At 37.9% G+C, this 22,824-nt stretch overlaps 1 protein-coding gene and 1 pseudogene across 5 annotated transcripts in view; one reads left to right on the plus strand and one right to left on the minus strand.

Annotated features, from left to right (window-relative positions):
* Positions 1–22,824, minus strand: part of BCL2L13 (BCL2 like 13) — an 86,892-nt gene that overhangs the window by 41,487 nt on the left and 22,581 nt on the right. For 2 of the 5 annotated variants that reach the window (XM_043563194.1, XM_043563195.1), the window contains exons 3-5: positions 11,520–11,609; positions 6,686–6,842; positions 2,489–2,582 (exon numbers count right to left, since the gene is read on the minus strand). In XM_043563194.1, coding sequence (XP_043419129.1) covers positions 2,489–2,582; positions 6,686–6,842; positions 11,520–11,609 — 341 coding nt within the window. Of the gene's footprint in view, positions 1–2,488; positions 2,583–6,685; positions 6,843–11,519; positions 11,610–22,824 lie in introns of those variants that run through there. The other 3 variants (XM_043563196.1, XM_043563198.1, XM_043563200.1) reach the window with 3 other exon arrangements.
* Positions 16,419–17,010, plus strand: LOC122473089 (annotated as a pseudogene).

Raw genomic sequence — 22,824 nt, forward strand, 5'->3', positions numbered from 1 at the left:
GCTTGTATTGAATTTTCACATTTGAATTAAAGACTGTTAAACATGAAAAAAAATAAACTATTAATACAGGTTTGTGACCAACATTTTTCCTCTTCTTTTGATATAAAGAGTATTCTACCAAGATGCTTTTAGAATCCCTGTACAGATAAACTGATAATTCAGTTTTTCCCTAATGTGGCATGCTCTGTGGACATTTTACTCTCTTCTCTCTGATGGGTGTTTCATTTGAGCTGTCTTTACCTACCAGACAGCCATATTCTTTTCAGCCCTAGAGGACTTAATAGGAGAGTAATAATGGATTCAGCAGAGCAAGTAATACTCTAACTGGCATGCCTCATTTACATGAGGTATTCAAGCCACAGCCATGGCCTTTGGTCCAGATAAGAGACTAAAATGAAGCACAGAATGGAAAAATCAGATGGGTGAAGACAAAATAATGAAGTCTGGGGTCTACTCAGATTTGTTTTTTAGGATAACCACAGGATCAAGGGGAGGAGAACATACAAGAATTGATTAACAGTCACTAGTCAAGAGTGACAGAAAGATAACATAAAATAGGGGAAGAAGGCTAGTAATATTAGGTAACTAAATATGTGTTATTTGATATACTAAGAAATATATCATAACTAAGCTCATTTTTATTTATATAACAAACAAATCTATTTCAAACATCCAAATAAGAGTGTTTTTTTATTCCAAGAAAGGAAATAAAACAAACTTCTTAAATAAGTTATTTGTAGTTAAATAACATAGTAGAACCCCATCCATAATAGTGACTATTTGAGAACAAGTTCTTAGGTGTTAAATGTAATGTTAATAGTCACTGTTTACTGAGTGCTTACTATGGTGTCAGGCAATGTGCTAAATAAGCATTTAACTATATTATGTCATTTAAATCTAGTAAAATTTATAAGTTGTTATTAGGTCCATTTTATGTATATGAAAATTCAGATTTAGAGGGGTACCTGGCTGGCTCAGTTGGAAGAGCAAGCAACTCTTGATCTCAGGGTTGTAAGTTTCAGCCCCATGTTGGGTATAAAGATTACTTAAATAAATAACAATTAAAAAAAACCAAGAAAATTAAGATTTAGAGAGCTTAATGGACTGTCCAAAGATATGCATCTAGTCTGTGGCAAAGCTGATATTTGAAACAAGTCCAGTTACAAAGACTATGTTTCTAAAGCCTGTATTATAAGGTGAATAAAAATAATACTCATCAATTACGTAGTAGGGTCACATGATTGGACTCATACTATTAACAATTCTGAGTAGAGGGGCAGGGGTGGGGGGATGGGTTAAATAGGTGATGGGGAGGGGCACCTGGGTGGCTCAGCTAGTTAAGTGTCCAACTTCAGCTCAGGTCATGATCTTGTGGTTCATGAGTTCGAGCCCCACGTTGGGCTCTGTGCATGGAGTCTGGAGCCTGCTTTGAGTTCTGTGTCTCCCTCTCTCTCTGCCCCTCCCCCACTCATGCTCTGTCTCTCTCTCTCTCTCTCAAAAATAAACATTAAAAAAAATTTTTTTAAATAGGTGATGGAGATTAAGGAGTGCAACTGTTGTGATGATATACGGAATATATATGGATATATGGAATTGTTGTCTGAAATAAAAACTTAAATTCAGAGTAGACGTGCCTATTTATAAAAGTAATTCTACTGAATTTTCTTATTCCTTGCACAATATCACTAAGGGCCACACTTCTTCCTGAGCTGAGCCTTCCTATATTGCATCCCCTGAGACTTTCTGCCTTTTCAAGGTGATAAATAGATAATACACTCTGAGATTATGGATAAGCAGTATGGTACAGTGGAAAAAACACTAAAGCTGGGATCAGAAGATCTGAGATCTCAGCTCTAGTGCTGGTTCCAATATTTCCTAACCAAGGGGTCCTGGACAATTCATTTAACTTTTTTCTCTGATTACTCACCTGATCTAACTAAATAAAAAAATAACAAAACAAAAGGTAATAAAGTCCATTCTGCTCTCTGCAGAAGATGGTTGTAACGATCCAATGAGACGTGACATGAGATACCTTGTAAACATAAATGGTATTACTCATTTAAGAGAACCAGAGGAATAAAAAAACAAAAAAACAAAAGAGAGAAACAGAAAGAGAGAAAGAGAAAACCAGAAGAAGTGGTCTCCCATGTGAAGCTCTTATTCTTTTCTACTGCAAGACATACACACAGGGTAACAAATAACCACCTGGAGATAAATGTCATATCCAATATAGAAAAATGAAGAAATGATGGAAAATTGAGAACAGATAAGAAGAGCAGCACACTATGGGACACATATTTTTGGGCCAACCAAAAACTTGTAGCATTAACCAAAAAACCACTTTAATCAAAAACATCCACTTATACAATTGGATTTATGCATTAAATAACGAGCTCTAACAGTTTTCACTTCTATGACGTTAGCAATTTCTCCTGCACTTTATCAACACACTAAAATTTTGTAAGAGAAAAGATAATTTGGTTAATACCTTATTCCAGCCGCTGGCATGAACTGTGGTCTCCAGTGTATATTCCCGATATGCCTGATATGTCACTGGCCTGTAGAGATTTTTTTTTAAAAGTCTGGGTCACAAAGAAGGAAAATTCTAAATTTCCAGATGAATAAATATACAATCACTATTCTGCTGTTGAACTTTTTGCTAAGGTACCCAAGAATATATTCCACATATTGTTTTGTATGAGATGTGGCTTTTAACATTTGGTATGCATTTCTCTTCAATCACTCCCTATAGGCTGAGAGGTACGCTACCAGCTTGGGAAAGCAGTTAACAACACAGCAAGATAAACAATCACACTTTTAAAATAATTGAAACTTATCCAACAGGATTTCCATGTTGCAGATAAACAAACACTTGGGTTATTAAAATAAGATCAAATAGTAACAAAATGATCTCATTAATAAAATTAAAAGCACAAATTTAACTTTTTTAAAAGGCAAAAAATTTAAAACACTTAAAAATTAAAGACACATGTCACTGAAAGACTTCTCCAATTGAGGATATAAGGAGTTGGAATAAACTAGGGCAGTAAATGGAGCTCTATTTTTAACTTGGAGTCTTATGACATAAAATCCTGGAGGGCAGAGATAAGCCTTTCTGATTATTTCCATGCAAGTTCTAGTCATACCAAAATCTCAAATCACTGAAGGATGACAACACTAATTTATTGAGGGTTTTAGGCACTATGTGTAAGACATGGTTGGTTTCATGTACAAATTAACAACAACAAAAAATACTTGGTACCAAGTAGCATATGAAAGCATCAATAGCTTGAATAAAATTTACCTCCCCAACTTTAGTGGGCAAAGTATTAACATATATGTAAAAAAAGGAGAGGAATCTTGCTTTTTATAGGATTTTGAAATCCATTCCAAAGGCATTTCTACTCTGAATCTGGTCTGTGATCTCTTCAGCCTAAGAATATTTAATATTGATGATAGCTACCACTTATTGGTAGCCTACTGTTCAGTTTTATATTTTTATATGTTTATATTTTATATTACCTATTATCATTTTACACATTAGGAAATTGAAGCTCAGAAAAGCAAAGAGACTATCCCCAATCCACACAGCTGGCAAGCAGCAATGTAGGAATTCACACCCAGCTAGCTCTGGGTCCAAAGGCCACACTATTCATATTTTAATTAGGATTGTGACACATGACACAATAATGTCTAGACACTACATACAGCTAATGACCATTTGAAATGTGGCTAGTGACTGGGGCACCTGGGTGGCTCAGTTGGTTAAGTGTCTGACTTCAGCTCAGGTCATGATCTCACAGTTTGTGGTTTCGAGTCCCACATAGGGCTCTGTGCTGACAGCTCAGAGCCTGGAGCCTGCTTTGGGTTCTGTGTCTCCCTCTCTCTCTCTCTGCCCCTCCCCCACTTGTGCTCTGTCTCTCTCTGTCTCTCAAAAATAAATAAATGTAAAAAAAAATTTTTTTTAATTTGAAATGTGGCTACTGATGTATTGAAAATGCAATATGCACACTAGATTTCTAAGACTTAGTAAGGAAAAAAGAATGTAAAATAGCTCATTAATATTTTATATTGAGTACATGTTAAAACTAATATTTTGAATATATTGGGTTAAATAAAATATATTAAAAATCTCAATTTTTAATATGGTTGCTAGAAAACTTTAAATTACATATATGTGATTTGCATTGTATCTATTGTACAGTGCTGGTCTACATACCTCAGAAAATAGTTCTGATGACACAGGTATCATTCTTTTATACAGGTCAATATCAAATTAATACTACAGTGATGCTGCAAGGAGGTAAGATGCATGGGTGACCTCTTTAATAAGATGTTATGTACTACCTTCCTGATATTACATTACCATTAAAGTAAGCTTAGAATTTTTTAGAAGCCCTACACTAAATACCAGGTAGTTATAAAACTTGAACTTGATACTTGAACTTGATAGTTATAAAACTTGAACTTGATAGTCTACCTACCTATATTCTCCCTGAAGCTTTACTTGTGTATATCAGTCCCTTCACTTCCTTTCCTGAGCTGTTTGAGGCTGCTGTGGGTCACAGTAGTCCTTATTGGTAGTTTGTCTATCAGGCTAGAGTACTTTAGCATCCTTCAGAATGAAACATGATTTGAATCATTATATGTACACACATATATGCACATAAAAGATCCAGCAGATTAAAATATTCAAAGAAAATTTAATACATAGAAAAGCAAGTAGCTGAAAAATCAGCCCTATCTGATGAGCTATTTGAACAGAGCAAAGAAGAAAAAGGGGCAGGAGGAAACCTTTTCAAAATGCGGGTGCTTGACTCTACGAAGCATTCTGGATTAACTTCCTACTTGAACAGAACTGTTTGGAGTAGGTGGTATTTTCCACCTTAAATATTATTCTCACCAACCTGTTTAATACTTCTAGTCCATCATCAATTAGCTATTTTTAAGGTATTAGTAACAGAGCTTAACAACTTTCAAGAGTAGATTACTGAAAAAAATTTATTCATAAAGAAGCCAGACTCTGATTGGTACCAGAGGTACCGATTTAAAAAATAATTATGTCAAGGGCGCCTGGCTGGCTCAATCAGTGGAACGTGTAACTCTTTATCTCAGGGTTGTGAGTTAGAGCCCCACATTGGGTGTAGAGATTACTTAAAAATAAAATCTTAAAACAAACAAATAAATAATTATTTTAGTATTCAGGGTTTGGGCGAAAAAAATCACCAAGTATTCACCTAAATGTGTATTTTAAAATATAATCTACTTTGCAGTGAGAAGATATCAGTATTTCCTCTAGATTATGAAAAGGATGCCAAAAAAAAAAATACTTTACCTATATAACACTTTTCTTCAGAGTGTTTATAATATCCCAGTAAAGTTGAAATTAATAGGTGGGGAAATTTAGACGTAGAAAGAAATGGTTTTCTTAAAGCCACTAATAGTTTATATCCAAGCTAGAAATACAATGTTTTCCCTTCTACTACTCAGTTATTTTACTCCACATCCCAATAGCTTCTAAAAATTGTTTTGTTTTTGGCAAAACAGTAGGTTTCTTCAAATCTTACATTAACCCTTGATATATAAAATACATGAAAAGATAGCTATTCTGATTTAAGAAGCAGGAGAAGGCCTAACAAGTTCCACCCACTCACCCCATCCCTTACCTTCTCAGGGCCCCTAAAGGCTCCACAGAACACTCTAAAAGCTACTGCTGTCCATCCAAATTTCCTATCTATTTTCTGACACCCATAATCTTCTCTTCACATTTATATAAAATTAAGAAAATCCAAACATGATTTTCATTTCAGTGTCCTACACATAATTTGGATTTTTACATTTGCTCATGTCACCAGAATATGCAGAAACAAACTGAATTTTCCTTAAATGCAAAGTGCTTCCTTCTAATAAACAGTAACACACAAAGTTTGCCTACGTGAAAATAAGGAATTACCTCATAACAGTAATTTAGAATCTGAATTTTGACCCTTTTAGTGAAGAAACCAGTCTTCATCCTGTTTTAGATATCATTCTTCACTAAAACAAATTTTTTCTAATTCATACCAATTCCTTAATGATTCTCAGCAAGAATTAGAGGAAAAGAAATTTTGAGATTTACAATAAATGACTTGGTTCTATTTTAATATACTTTCACTAGGAGCTTCTTGCCTTTAGCTTTAATGATCAAAACCATAGTAGAGAAGTTCCCACAATAAAAACGTGGCAGCAGTTCCATGGACAAGCCCAAAGTTTAGCCACATTTGGGATACCTAAAATACTGATATGATGCTAACCCCATATTACAATGCATAAAGCCCTAACCCTTACATTTCTGTTGGCCTCTAGACAGAATGGTAGTAAAAAGTGGTCAGGACAAGTGAAATAGCTTATATTTATATTTACAAAGCAGTTAAAGCATTTGTTGAAACCTGACAGGTCAACAAGGAAACACAAATGATCAATCAACTGTTCCATGCTGGAACAGTTAAATTACCACTTTGATGTAAAAGTTGTCACTCAAAACACAGAGTGCTTTGCTTTAGGAAAGCAAAAGAAAGAAAAAGTGAAGAAAAGTAGAAGAAGGGACACTGTTCATCTAAAACAAAGCCTTAACCAATCCAGTGCTGCCTGAGAGATCCAGAGACTACTTAGAGAACCACCTTCCCCCTCAGCAAGGGTAACTCACTGGCTGAGGAGCATCTGCAATGCCTTTTGTAGAGGCTCTTTCAGTTCCTGCGATACTTTTTCTCCAAGATGAGCCAAGCAGTCTTCCACTGAGCTTTCTGGGTTAGCAGGGCTGAACACGGGAGAAGTATGACGGTCAAAGCCTGTGCTGGTAAAGGCTGAAGACAGGGTAAAAGAAAAATCAATTTTAATACATAATATCAAAAGTTGTGCTACAGGGGGGGTACCTGGGTGGCTCAGTCAGTTAAACATCCAACTCTTGATCTCAGCTCAGGTCATGATCTCACAGTTCGTAACATCAAGCCCTGAGTCAGGCTCTGCGCTGACAGCACGGAGCCTGCTTGGGATTTTCTCTCTCCCTCTCTCCCCCTTCTCTGCTTGCTTGCTCGCTTGCTCATGCTCTCTCTCTCAAGATAAATAAACATTTAAAAAAAATTTTAAAGGAAAGATTTTTATGGAAAATCTTAGTTTTAGGAGGAAAAAAAGACTAAACTGACATGCTAAAATACACAAGCCAATTTAGTATGTTACTACATACCAATTTCAAGTAAGAATGATAAATGAAAGGCAACTCCTAGCTCTATCAACCCACTTTGTATGGTTTTTTTTTTTAATGTTTCTTTATTTTTGAGAGACAGAGGGAGACAGAGCATGAGTGGGGAAGGGGCAGAGAGAGAGAGAGAGAGGGAGACACAGAAACCGAAGGAGGCTCCAGGCTCTGAGCTATGAGCATAGAGCCTGATGTGGGGCTCAAACTCACAAGCTGTGAGATCATGACCTGAGCTGAAGTCAGATGCTTACCCGACTGAGCCACCCAGGTGCCCCTCACCTTATATGTTGTTTTTAAGATTTTGTTTTTACCTTTATAAATGTGGCACCTATTTTTTTTTTAAGTTTATTTATTTTGAGAGAGGGCACATGGGGATGGGGGTGGTGGACAAAGAGAGAAGGAGAGAGAGAATCTCAAGCCCCTGGTGTGGGGCTCCAGAGGCCAATGTGGGGCTCCAACTCACAAACCATGACATCATGACCTGAGCTGAAAAGTCAGTCACCCAGCCAACTGAACTACCCAGGCGCCCCAAAATGTGGCACTTCTTAAATCAGACTCTAATCAGCTTACTTACAGGATGAGTCAATTACTTTCATCCCTTTTTTAATTTTTTATTATTATTTTTAATGTTTATTTATTTTTGAGAGAGAGCAAGAGCACAAGGGAGGTAGAGAGAGAGTGGGGGAGACAGAGGATCCAAACAGGCTCTGCACTGACAGGAGAGAGCCCAATCTGGGGCTCAAACTCATGAACCATGAGATCATGCCTTGAGCTGAAATCGAAAGCTTAACCTACTGTACTACCTGGTGCTCCTCATTCCTTTTTTTCAAAGTTTTTTATTTTAATTCCAGTAGAGTTAACATACAGAGTCATATTAGTTTCAGGTATACAATACAGTGATTCAACAATTCTAGAACTTTCATTCCCTTTTGGGGTTTTTTGGGTTTTTTTTGTTTTTTTTGTTTTTTTTTCTTGAGAGAAAGAGACAGCACGTGCACGCGAGCAAGAGAGGGGCAGAGGAAGAGAGAAAAAGAGAGAATCTTAAGCAGGCTCCGCTGAACCACCAGGCGGCCTTCATTTCCTTGTTAAAATGAACTTTCAAACTCAATATTCCTGCATGTGGATAAATTTTAAAACTATGCAAGTGATACAAGTACACGAGTTGCACATAAAAGAAGCAATCACAGCTTCTCTCTCCTCAGCTCAAACTACTAGCTTCTCATCGGTTTCCATGTTATACTGCCATACTCTAATAACTAGAGAAAGAACAAGCAGAATTATTGTTGCTCCAAGGTACAAATGGGATACAGAGCAGAAAATCCCAGGAAAGCAAGCAGCTAGCACCCATTCCCAAAAGTTACTAATAACCTCCATAATGTATTCATTGCATTAATCTAAGGCTTGCACCCAGAAGGCGGCAAATTTTACTAAACTACATACTTCTTTATAAAGTACTTGCCTTCATGGAAGATGTAAATGGCTGCAAAGTTCCCAATAATTCTGGTGTGTGAGCAAACTGAGAGCATCCATTTTAATAACTGGCCTAGGATAGTATGGGGCTTCGGTAAGTGAATGCATGTAACTTTGTTGTTTTCTTCCTTTCTGCCTTCTACCTATTTTACCATGCATAAGCACTTGTTACCAGAAGTGGACAAAGGCTTAACATTGTTTTGGAACTTTAACCATTCAAAAATGTTGGTAAAGGAAAATAAAAAGACTAAAATTAAGTTTCTGGAATATTTGGGGGTGCCTGAGTGGCTCAGTTGGTTAAGCGTCTATCTTTTTGGCTTAGGTCCTGGTCTTGTGGCTCCTGGATTCAAGCTCCATATCGGGCTGTGCTGACAGCACTGGGCCTGCTTGGGATTCTCTCTCTCCTCTCTCTCCTTTCTCCTCTCTTCACCCCTACCCTGCTTGTGCTCTTTCTCTCTCAAAATAAATAAACTTTAAAAATTAAAAAAAAAAGTTTCTGGAATATTTGAATTTCTATTCATATTCTTTCTCTAACAGAGAACTAGTTCATAAATTTATCTTTCAACTAACAGGGAACCAATTTATAAACATGATTTATAATAATTTTTCTTGTTAAAAATTACTGGGCAATATACATCCACATAAAAACTTGTCCAAGAATACTCACAGCAGCATTATACATAATATATAAAAGTAGAAACAACCTAAATGTCCATCAACTGATGAATGGATAAACAAAATGTGGTATATTCACACACTGTAAAATGGAATGAAGTACTGTTACATGCTACCACATGGATAGGCCTTGAAAACACTATGCTAAGTGAAAGAAGCCAGCCACAAAAGACTACATAGTGTATGATTCCATTTATGTGTATATCCATAACAGGCAAACAAATATAGAGACAGAAAGCAAATCAGTGCTTGCCATGGGCAGGGATGAGGGCAAGGACTGGTGAGAGCAGAAATGGGAAGTGACCATTAATAGGTACAGTGTTTCTTTTTGAGATGTGAAAAATGTTCTATTTTGATTGTGGTAATGATTATATAATTCTATGAATATATTAAAACCCACTGAACTGTACATTTTTTTAAGAGTAAAAAAAATAATTTTCTTTAATGTTTATTTTTGAAGGAGAGAGAGGCAGAGAGCAAGCAGGTGAGGGGCAGAGAGAGCGGGAGACACAGAATCAGAAGCAGGCTCCAAGCTCCACGCTGTCAGCACTGAGCCCAACATGGGGCTTGAACTCACAAACCGTGAGATCGTGACCTGAGCCGAAGTCAGACACTCAACAAACTGAGCCACCCAGGTGTCCCCATCTTATTTTATTTTTTAAAGATTTTATTTTTAAGTAATCTTTATATCTGACATGGGGTTCGAACTCACAACTCCAAGATCAAGAATCGCACACTCCACCGACTGAGCCAGCCAGGCACTCCTGAACTGTACATTTTACATGGGTACATTTAAATATACCCATACCAAAAGTACTGCCTACAAGCTATTATCATGCAGTAAAAGGAAAAGAAGGTCTTAGTCTGTGGTACAGAATGGAGACAGAGGGGAAGAGCTCTGAAAGAGAAAATTGGACCAGATCTTTACAATTTACTAATTTTAACATTTAAATATATGGGTAAACTTAATATAAAACTGTACCAAAAAATCATTGGGCAAGATGCTCAGTGCAATTAATTATGGAAAGCAAATTAAGAAAAAACCCAAATGTTCCCTCAATTATAAGGAAATGATTAGCTAAATATTCATTCAATGTATGGAATTTCATGCAGTTAGTAGAATAACTGGTTTTTTAAGTATTTTATTTTATTATTATTATTTTTTCAATGTTTTTATTTATTTTTGAGACAGAGAGAGACAGAGCATGAGCAAGGGAGGGGCAGAAAGAGAGGGAGACACAGAATCCGAAGCAGGCTTCAGGCTCTGAGCTGTCAGCACAGAGCCTGACGCGGGGCTCGAACTCACAGACTGTGAGATCATGACCTGAGCTAAAGTCAGATGCTCAACTGACTGAGCCACCCAGGCGCCCCTATTTTTTTTTTTTTTTAAGTAAGCTCTACACCCAACATGGGGCTTGAACTCACAACCCTGAGATCAAGAGTCAAATGCTCTAGGGGCACCTGGGTGGTTCAGTTGGTTAAGCGTCCAACTTTGGCCCAGGTCATGATCTCATGGTTCGTGAGTTCAAGCCCCGCATTGGGCCCTTGCTGACAGCTCAAACCTGGAGCCTGCTTCAGATTCTGTGTCTCCCTCTCTCTCTGCCCCTCCCCAGCTCACACTGGCTCTCACTGTCAAAAATAAATTTAAAAACTTAAAAAAAAACTTAAGAAAAAAAAAGAGTCAAATGCTCTACCAAGCCAGCCAGGTAACCAGAATAACTATTTTTAAAGTTTATGGTATAATATTAAGTACAAGATATGTGACTACAAAATTATATGCATATTACTATTACAACTATCTATAGCATACATACATGCAAACATAGAAGCAACTTACTTACATTTTCCCCTTTAATGTTGTTATTAACTATAAAAATACCAAATACAAATCAAACTACATTAAATGACTGTTTACTCTATTAGTTAACAACAGAAAAGGCTGTCAGGTATAGTTTGGAAACATTTATAAACCTATCCTCCAGGAAAGAAAAAGGATACCTTCTAGTTTCACCCTTATAATTCTATTCCAATGCAATTCTGTACTGTTTAGAATGTTCTACTGTAAAATATCAAACCAACAGTAAATCAACCACACCAAACTGAGTCTACTAATTAACTAGGAAAATAAGAATAAACAGACCTTCAGAAATTTCCTTGTCCAGGGATTCTAGCTCTTCTTCAATTTCAGTTTTAATTTTTAATAAAACTTCTTGATCCAGAGATTGTGAAGCTATGAAAGAGAGAGAGAGAGAGAGAGAGAGAGAGAGAGAGAGAGAGAGAAAGAGAGAGAGAGAGAGAGAGAGAGAGAGAGAGAAGCCATTAGAATATGGGTAGTATTTTAACTATTTAACTTAGAAAATACAAATCAAAGGTCATTATCAAGGCTACTGGTCTAGAAGATATTTAAATTTAAAGATGAGGAAATTGAGGCTTGGGTAGGTTAGACCACCCATGATGGAGGAGCTGTTAATTGAACTCAGGTCAGTATGAATATAAAATCATTAATCTGGGCTGTGTCCTCCTCATCTTCTGGTTGGGAAGCTAGGAAGGAAATATCTCAGAAACCTTTTTGACATAATAATACAAAAGGAAACCCAAAAAGTTGTCTAAATAAGTGATAAATGCCTTCTAACATTGATATTTGTGGTCCTTTATCTTCACATCTTCATGCAAACTACAGCCCAAAAGAAGGCCCATTATCTTCCAAAGAGAATACAGCCTCCAACTTAACTATGAATATACCAAAAGTACTGCCTACAAGGTATTATCATGCAGTAAAAGGAAAAGAAGGTCTTGGTCTGTGACACAGAATGGAGACAAAGGGGAAGAGCTCTGAAGGAGAAAATTACACCAGATGCTTTACAATTTACTAATTTCTCCTGACTCGGGTATTTGGAGCAGAGCCTTATCATTTTGTCTAAAGCACTGAATCCAAATATGACACCCCACACCTCCCATTCAGAATATATTATAGATATATTTCCAGGACATTTTCAATTGTTTCTATCACTATTTTCTACCATTGACAAGTTTTAGAAAGATGGATTTGCCATTTATTACCTGCACTGATAACACAGCCTGCTTGGGATTCTTTCTCTCCCTCTCTCTTTCCCTCCCCAGCTCTCTCTCTCTCTCTCTCTCAAAATAAATAAACATTTAAAAAAAAATTTATTCCTGCTCCTACTCAGTATGAACTCAACTGCCAATTTCTTCACTAACAAAAAGGACATGACGTGCTACATTTCTACCTAACCCAGACTGCCCTCCTTCTTCCGGATTACTCAAATTCTGTCAAGGACCAATTTAAGCCTCTGTACTTCTCTACAACATCTTGTTCAATGATTACTACTGCATTGCTGACATTTGCACATTTATATAGTTTCGTCTGTGCCACATAGTTTAACACTTAAGTACATATTTTCTTATACTGTTCAATGAGTTTATAGTTTATTACCATTCTGACCACATTACAAACTATTTGAGATACTCCCTTAGTCGTAGATTTGTCAAGCAAGGACTAAAAAGTACTCAAATAAGGGGCACCTGGGTGGCTCAGTTGGTTCAGCGTCCGACTCTTGATCCTGGCTCAGGTCATGAGCTCACAGTTCATGGGATCAAGACCTAAGTTGGGCTCTGCATTGACAGAGTCAGTGCTTGGGCTTCTCTCTCTGCCCCTCCCCTGCTTATGTGGGCTCTCTAAATATAAATAAGCTTTGTTTTTTTTAAATTTCTTTTTAATGTTTATTTTTGAGAAAGAGAGCATGAGCAGGGGGAGGGGCAGAGAGAGAGAGACAGACAGACAGAATCTAAAGCAGGCTCTGTGCTGACAGCTCAGAGCCTGATGTGGGGCTTGAACCCAGAGACTGCAAGATCATGACCCGAGCCGAAATCAGATGCCCAACTGACTGAGCCACCCAGGCACCCCTAAATAAAACTCTTTTTAAAAATGCTGTGTGCAAAATGTCTGGTGCTCAGCAAGCTCTCAACATTTAATAAAAGTTATAATAGGGGCACCTGGGTGGCTCATGTGTATAAATGACAACATTGTTGGCAAGAGAAGACGCTTACGAAAAAATAAAACAAAGTGGCACATAGGTGGCTCAGTTGGTTAAGCGTCCAACCCCTGATTTCGGCTCAGGTCATAGTCTCACGGTTCATGAGATCAGGCCCCACGTAGGGCTCTGTGCTGACAGTTTGGAGCCTGCTTGGGATTCCCTCTCTCCCTCTCTCTCTCTGCCCCTCCCCTGATCTTGCTCTCTGCCTCAAAATAAATAATCTTTATTAAAAAAAAAAAAAAAAAAGGAAAAACAAAATTAAACAAAAATTAAAGTTATTTTTAAATTACAGAAATTTAGGGGTGACTGGGTGACTCAGTTGGCTAAGTGTCCGACTCTTGCTTTCAGCTCAGGTCATGATCTCACAGTTGTGAGATCGAGCCCCGCATGGGGATTCTCTCCTTCTCCCTCTCTCTGCCCCTCCCCTGCTCTTTCAAAATAAATAAGTAAAAACTTAAAAACAAATCAGTAAATTACAGGAATTTAAAAAGTTATCAGTATATTTTAAGGCCAGCTCAAATGACAAAAGAGAAATGAAATGAGAAGTCGTTTTGGGTTGCCTGGGTAGCTCAGTCAGTTAAGCAACCAACTTCGGCTCAAGTCATGATCTCACAGTTTGTGGGTTCAAGGCTCCCCCTCCCCCTTCACTAGGCTCTGTGCTGACAGCTCAGAGCCTAGAGCTTGCTTTGGATTCTGTGTCCCCCTCACCCCCCACCCCTCCCCGACTCACACTCTCTCTCTCTCAAAAATAAATAAACATTAAAAACATGTTTTGAAAGTCATTTTATGTAAGACAGTAAGAGTACAGAGCCATTTATTTATGGTGATAGAATTATGATAAGACAACATTATGAAAGAGGAATGGAAAGAATAAGACCTTGGGGTGCCTAGGTAGCTGTCAGTTGAGCGTCTGACTCTTGATTTCAGCTCAAGTCATGATCTCACAGTTCATGGGCTTGAGCCCTACAATGCGCTCCTCACTGATAGCTTGGAGCCAGCTTGGGATTCTCTCTCCCTTTCTCTGCCCCTCCCCTACTTGTGCACATGCTCGCTTGCTCTCTCTCTCAAAATAAGTAAATAAACTTAAAAAAAACAATAAGACCTCAACTATTATCTCCATGTTTATGAAGAGGTTTAGTCAATGCCTGAATTATTTAATTTTAGATTTGAAAGGATCTGTAAAATAAAGGCCATCTAATCCATTTTCCTCATTATATAAATATGGGACTTAGAGAAATTGAAGAGCTTCACCCTAAAATAAATCATATAAAAACAACATTAGCAAGTAGATCTTTTGGGGGTACCTGGCTGGCTCAGTCCATGGAGCATGTGACTCTTGATCTCAGGGTTGTGAGTTCAAGCCCCACAATGGGTGCAGAGATTACTTAAAAATAAAAATCTTTAAGAACGTACATCTGACAAGTAAAATTATTTCTGAATTCTAAAACATGATAATTTTTTATGTACAGTGAAAAATAAGGAATACATGAATGTTTTATCTGCCATCTGCTTCCTTTTGGAAAATCTACATACCTAAAACATACACACACCCACATACCCAATCACACCACCACCAATACTACCACCATGCCACAAAGTAAAAGACAATAATGTCTTGGTTACCATATGCCTCACCTGCCAGATTAAAGAAAAGCAGCTGATTAAAGGAGTGTCTATTCTCATGAGACTAATGTGATGCTGATTACACACGACAAGTTGTCATACTTGATAATAAGTCATGTGGAAAACCTAAACCAGAAAAAGTCTACTGCCATCAGGACACAAAAGGCTATTTATTTAGCTAACCAATGACACAGACAGATTCAGTGATTTTCATTTAATCAACCCCCCCCAACCCAGACTTTCAAAAGCATAGAGCTATGCAGTAGCAGCAATGCAGTATAAATCCTCCACTACAAACCCAGAGAAAAATATTTCAAAGATAAACAGACTTTAGCACACCAAATCCCACCCACTTCAGTGTCAAATGAAGAGTCAAGTGAGTCAGCAATCATCATACTCCAGCCCTGAAATACACTCAGGGCTTTCAAAATGAGTATCAGGTCAACAAGTTTAGAAGAGTTGTATGGGCAGAGCAAAATACTTTCTAAATCTGTGGGCCCCCAAACTGGACACACATTAAAATTACTGGGTGAATATATTAAAAATACAGATTCTCAGGGCACCTGGGTGGCTCAGTCGGTTGGGCCTCTGACTTCGGCTCAGGTCATGATCTCACGGCTCGTGGGTTTGAGCCCCATGTCAGGCTCTGTGCTGACCACTTGCTCAGCCTGGAGGCTGCTTCAGATTCTGTATCTCCTTCTTTCTCTGCCCCTCCCTTGCTCACACTCTGTTTCACTCTGTCTCTCAAAAATAAATAAATGTAAAAAAAAAAAGATTATTAAGCCCCATCATGGAACATCTGGTGGGTCCAGGGTAAAGGCTCATGATTTTCTTTTTAAAGACTTTTTTGGGGGTGTGGGGCAGTATCTGAGTGGCTCCATTGGTTAAGCATCTGACTTCAGTTCAGGTCATGATTTCACGGTTCATGAGTCTGAGCCCCACATTGGGCTCTGTGCTGACAGTGCAGAGCCTGCTTGGGATTCTCATTCATTCTCTCTCTCTCTCTCTCTCTCTGTCTCTCTCTCTCTCCCCCACCCTCCACTCACACACCCTATCTCAAAATAAATTTTAAAAAAAACTTAAAAAAAAAAGATTTAAAATAAAGATTTTTTTTCTTTTTCTTTCTTTCTTTCTTTTCTTTTTTTTTTTTTTTTTTTTTTTGGTTTATTTCTTTGAGAGAGAGAGTGCTTGCATGCTGGGGGCAGGGCAGAGAAAGAGACTCCCGAGCAGGCTCCATGCTGTCAGTGCAGAGCCCAATGCAGAGCCTGATTCCACAAACAGTGAGATCATGACCTGAGCCGAAATCAAGAGTTGGATGCTTAACTAACCCAGCTATGCACACAAGATCTTTTTTTTTTTTAAGTAATCTCCACATCCAACGTGGGGCTGGAACTTACAACCCCGAGATCAAGAGTCGCATGCTCTACCAACTGAGCCAGCCAGGCATGCCATGATCTTTTCTTCAAAAGCATTCAGGCAATTAGTCTTGACAAATACTGCTCTTAAAAACTCATATAATCAAATTTAAAACATCTGCTAAATATATTGAGAACATGGTTCAATTATTTACTCAATAGCAAAAACAAATACCCCAAATGATACCATACTAGACAGATTTTTAGAAGCACAAAATAAACTTTTGCCTCATTGCATCTGAGAGAGCAAGATGGGTCACCAGCGGCTCTACTGGAGCCATCCAAGGAAATTTGGCTAAGGTTCTTATTCTTGCCACATCTGCTCAAACCCATGATCAAAACCATGATCCAGAAATATGGCCTCAATTATATGCCCCAGTGCTTCCATCAGTATGAAAGGATATAGGCTTCATTAAGTTGGATTAAGTGAACTTCCTTCAATGGGTCATCCAAGAGACCTACCTTAACTGTAGATATCCAAGATACCTACCTTCATGCTGACTCATTGTATACAAAATGAAAATACTTCAATTATGAATGTTTAAAAAAAATAAAAGTACAAAATAGCCAATCACAATGGTAGTTTTCAGGCTCTAGTGTTTCCATACCCCCAGGTATCCTGCACACTGGGAAACAGATTTGAGAGAGGACAGATTTGAAAGAGAAGAATGCAGGGAAACTTCACCACGCACCCACTCAAAGTCTGGTTTCAGGATCAAATATCTGTTCCTGATAGAAAAGCGGAGAAAGGAATAAAAGAGTACACATCTCCCGAAATAATGAACTGTGAGTCAAAATTTGGGATGGGATTATGAAAATCTGTCTTAAAAAAGTTGATTTGAGATGGCAACAGTCTCCAAATTGATCCACAGATTCAATGCAATCCCTATCAAAATTCCAACTGCAGGGTGCCCGGCAGGTTCAGTCAGTACAGCATGTGACTCAACCTTGAAGGTTGTAAGTTTGAGCCCCACTCTGGGTATAGAGATTATTTAAAAATAAAATCTTAAAAACAAATTTCCAACTTCCCTTTTTCCAGAAATGGACAAGACAATCCTAAAATTCATAGAGAATTGCAACAGACACAAAATAGTCCAAGCAATTTTGAAAAAGAATGAAGTTGGAGGACTCAAAGTTCACAATTTCGAAACTTACTATAAATAAATCTACAGTAATCAAGATAGGGTGGTTATAGAATAAGGACAAATAGAGCAATGGAACCTAATTAAGGGTCCATAAATAAATACATATATTTAAGGTCAACTGATTTTTGAGAAGGGTACGAAGACCATTCAACAGAAGAAGAACCTTTTCAACAAATAGTGCTGGGAAAACTAGATTTTCCCATGCAAAATAATGAATCTGTACCCCTACTTCACAGCAAATACAAAAATTAATTCAAAACGGATAAAAGATCTAAATTGTTTTGAAGATTTTAATTTTTTTTAAACTAATCTCTACACACCACGTAGGACTCAAACCCATAACCCCAAGATCAAGAGTCATACCCTCCACCAACCAAGCCAGCCAGGCATCCATCAAAGACCTAAATTTAAAAGCTAAAACTATCAGGTGCCTGAATGGGTCAGTCATTTGAGCATTTGACTTTAGCTCAGGTCATGATCTCACAGTTTGTGGGTTTGAGCCCTGCAATGGGCTCTTCACTGACAGCACAGAGACTGTTTCCCTCTCTCTCTGCCCCTCCCTGGCAATCTCTCTCTCTCAAAAATAAATAAACATTAAAAAAAAAAAAACAAAAAAAACCTTCAGGGACTCCTGGATGGCTCAATCGGTTAAGCATAGTACTTCATCTCAGGTCATGATCTTGACTCCACAACCCTGAGATCATGACCTGAGTTGAAGTCCAACACTTAGCCAACTAAGACACCCAGGTGTCCCAAAACTATAGAACTCTTAAAAGAAAACGTAGGTGAAAATGTGCACAGCCCTGGATTATGGAATGATTCCTTAGACACTAAAAACATATCAAACACAGATAAACTGGTCTTCATAAAAATTACACACTTTTGTATATCAAAGTATAATACCATGGCGCCTAGGTCGGTCAGTTGGTTAAGTGTCCAACTCTTGATTTCAGCTCAGGTCATGATCTCAGGGTTATGAGGTCAGGCTCCACACTCAGCATGGAACCTGCTTGGGATTCTCTCTCTACCTCTCTCTCTCTGCCCCCCCTCCCCATTTGTGGACACACATACTCTCTTAAAAATAAACATTACAAAAAAGTACACTATCAATACAAACCACAGAATGGAAGAAAATATCTGGAAATCATATATCTGATAAGGGTCTGGTATCTAAAATATATATAGAATCCTTACAACTCAATAACACAGAGACAAATAACCCAATCAAAAAATGGGCAAAGGATATTAACAGACATTTCTCTAAAGATATACAAATGACCAATAAACACATGAAAAGATGTTCAACATCATTAGCAATTAGGGAAATGCAAATTAAAGTCATAGGGAGGGACACCTGGGTGGCTCAGTTGGTTAAGCATTTGACTCTTGATGTCAGCTCAGGTCAAGATCTCATGGTTCATGAGTTTGAGCCCCACATTGGGCTCCGTGCTGACAGTGCAGAGCCTGTTTGGGATTCTCTCTCTCTCCCTCTGCTTCTCTCTCTCCCACCAGGGTAGCTATAATCAAAAATAGCAATGATAGGGCACCTGGGTGGATTAGTCCATTAAGCATCCAACTCTTGATTTTGCTTAGGTCATGATCCAGGATTATGGGATTGAACCGTACATCAAGCTCTGTGCTAAGCATGGAGCCTGCTTGAGATTCTCTCTCTCTCCTTGTCTCTCTCTGTCTCTCTCCTTCTGTCCCTCTCCCCCACGCACTCTGTCTCTCTCAAATAAATTAAAATAAAATTTTTTAAATAGCAATAATAGCAAGTTTGGCAAAGATGTAGAATTTAGAAAGGGGAACCTCCATTCATTGCTGGTGGAAATGCAAAATGATACAACTACTGTGGAAGACAGCTTGGTAGTTTATTACAAAACTAAGTATACTCTTACCATATGATCTAGCAATCATGCTTCTTGGTATTTACCCAAATGAGGTGAAAACTTACATCTACACAAAACTTGCATATGAATGTTTAAAATAGTTTTATTCGTAACTGTCAAAACTTGGAAGCAATGAAAATGTTCTTCAACAGGTGAATGGAGGAATAAACTATGCTATATCCATACAATGGAATATTATTCAGCAATAAAAGAAATGAGCTACCACAATGAGACACCACACTTCACACCCATTAGGATGGCTATTATAAAAAACAAAACAAAAACAACAAAAAACAAAAACAAACCCAGAAAACAAGTATTGGTGAGGATGTGGAGAAATTGGAACCCCTGTGTATTACTGATGGGAATATAAAATGATACAGCTACTGTGGAAAAAAGTAAGGCAGTTCCTCAGAAAATTAAACAGAATTACCATGTGATCCAGCAAATCTATACCTGAGCATATACCAAAAAATACCTGAAAGCAGAGACTCAAACAGATATTTGTAACACCAATGTTGATAGCATTATTCACAATAGCCAAAAGGGAGAAATAACCCAAATGTCCATCAACAGATGAATACATAAGCAAAATACGCTACATGCATACATTAGAATATTATTCAGCTTTAAAAAAAGGAATCGAGCGCGCCTGGGTAGTAGAGCATCCGACCCTTGATTTCAGGTCACATCATGATCCCAGGGTCATGGGGTTGAGCCCCATGTCTGACTCCGAGGTGAGCATGGAGCCCACTTAAGATTCCCTCTCTCTTTCCCTCTGCCCCACTCCCCTGCTTGTGCACACTCTCTCTCTAAAAAATAAAAATTAAAGAAAAATTTTACAGTTTAAAAAGTTTTTCTAAAAAAAAAAAAAAAAGGAATGAGGGGTGCCAGCTGGCTCAGTCAGTAAAGCATACAACTCTTGATCTCAGGGTCATGAGTTCAAGCCCCGGGTTGAACAGAGATTACTTAAAAATAAAAGGAAGGAAATTCTGACACATGCGACAGCATGGATGAACCCTGAAGACATTATGCTAAGTGAAATAAATCAGACACAAAAGGATAAATGTTTGATTGCACTCAAACGAGATGCCTAGAATAGTTAAATTCATAGAGACATGCAGTAGAATAGTGGTTGCCTGGGGCTGAAAGGAAGAGGGGAAAATGGGAAGTTACTGTTTGAATGGTTGGATGAATAACAAACCAGTATCACAACTACATGTGTTTGATAGTCACATAACTAATTAAGATACAGGAACTTACTCTCCTTTCTAACCTAAGAAAGAAATGTCTTATTAATAAATCCATGCTAATTACTTCAGCATCAAAGTTCTCTATATTAATAATCACAAAATTGTGTATAACAGAAATTATTATTTGACATCAAATACACAAGTCAGCAGGACTTCTACCAGTCAGAATACATAATTCAGAACAGGGTTGACTATATTCAGCACAAACTAACACTGAAAGAGTTGGCTAGTTCTGGAAAAGTGTAGAGTTAACTATGGAAAAGTCTATAACCAGCACATGAGTCAGGAAAAAATGAAAAACGTTCAATGTAACAGAAATCTTGGGTCATGAATTGGGTTACTTCCCTTAGCCTCTCCTTCTCACCCTTAACTGCTTTATGAACTTGAAACCAACCCTACTCTACCCACATTATACCAATGGATGCTACAGCAGACCCTATGTATAATAGCATGTCATGAGAGTAAACCATACATCACATTTTAGATAACAAATAGGATAGCAAAGCAGCAAAGACAGCAACAAGAACTTAATTTTTTCCTCTAAAAAGTTAGCCTGCATATTTTTAAATTTAAGTATAAATACTCTGTACTCAGGCTTACAAGAAAATAATATAATAATAACAACCAAGTTTCAAAAACAAAATGAAACAAAAACAGTAAAGCAGGTAAACTCCTCAAATCCTACAGTGCTCAGTTGGAAAAAATTCTATGCTCAAGCATGAAAAAGAACTGACCAATACAGGCACATGTAATCATTAGAGTTCTTACAAATTTAGTCAACCACCGGAGGTGAAAAATCCTGGGTTTTGTTGAGCATAGAGTCTGTTACAATTGAAAAATAGGGGAGCTTGTGTGGCTCAGTCAGTTGAGCGTCCGACTCTTGATTTCGGTTCAGATCATGATCCCAGGGTCATGGGATAGAGCCCTATGTCAATCCAATGCTCAGTGTGGAACCTGCTTAAGAATCTCTCTCTCTTTCCCACCATCCCTTTCCCCCACTTGCACACACTCTCTAAAATTAAAAAAAAAATTTTTTTTTAAGTAAATAAAATTTTTTTTAATGGGAAATAACATAAACAAGTGGAATTTGAATAAGTGGGGAAGTGTGTATGTATTAGGATCCCAGTTGGTCCAGGACCTTCCCAATTTTCAATCCTGGGCAAACTGGACACTTGATTAACCTAATATGTATATTTGGGAAACATGTTAATTAGGACAGGCTAGTCTGTGCTATGTAATAAATGAAGCCAGAAATTTCAGCAACTTAACTCAAAAGTCCACTCTCTTCCTCCCATGTTACATATCTAACTTAGGGAACTGGAAGACATGCTCCATGTAGTCACTTAGCAACCCTTATTGCTGGTAGCTCTGCCCTACTATAACAATGCCATTTGGAACATATGATCTCTCCTACATCCACACACCTCCACAAAGCAAGGGAGAAAGGCATATTGGTTCTTAAATGCTACAGCCTAGAAGTGACACAAATCATACTACTCAAATTCCTTTGGCTAGGACTAGTCCATATGGCTCTGCCTAAATGCAATTTTTCCCTGGGTCTAGCAAGGAGATAAGAATAAGATACAGGTGAACATTAGTAATCACTATCACAGGAATCTACCATTCCAGAGCAGCTCAGTTTGAGTGAAAAAATCCAGACAGGAATAAGCATAGTTTGTTTATTTATTTTTTTAAGTTTATTTATTTTTGAAAGAGAGAGAAAGAGATAGAGAGGGAGAGAGAGAATGAGCGGGGGGGAGGGACAGAAAGAGAGGGAGGCACAGAATCCGAAGCAGGCTCCAGGTTCTGAGATGTCAGTACAGAGCCTGACATGGGGCTCAAACCCACAAACCCTGAAGTCATGACCTGAGCCGAAGTCAGACGTTTAACCAACTGAGCCACCCAGGTGTCCCAAGCATGGTTTGTTTAAAATACCACACGGGGGCACCTGGCTAGGTCAGTCAGTTCAGCACGAGACTCTTGATTTCGAGGTTGTGAGTTCAAGCCACACGTTGGACATAGAGATTATTTCCAAATAAAATCTTTAAAATAAATAAATAAATAA

This window comes from Prionailurus bengalensis, chromosome B4, assembly GCF_016509475.1.
Source record: "Prionailurus bengalensis isolate Pbe53 chromosome B4, Fcat_Pben_1.1_paternal_pri, whole genome shotgun sequence".
In the NCBI taxonomy this organism is placed as follows: Eukaryota; Metazoa; Chordata; class Mammalia; order Carnivora; family Felidae; genus Prionailurus; species Prionailurus bengalensis.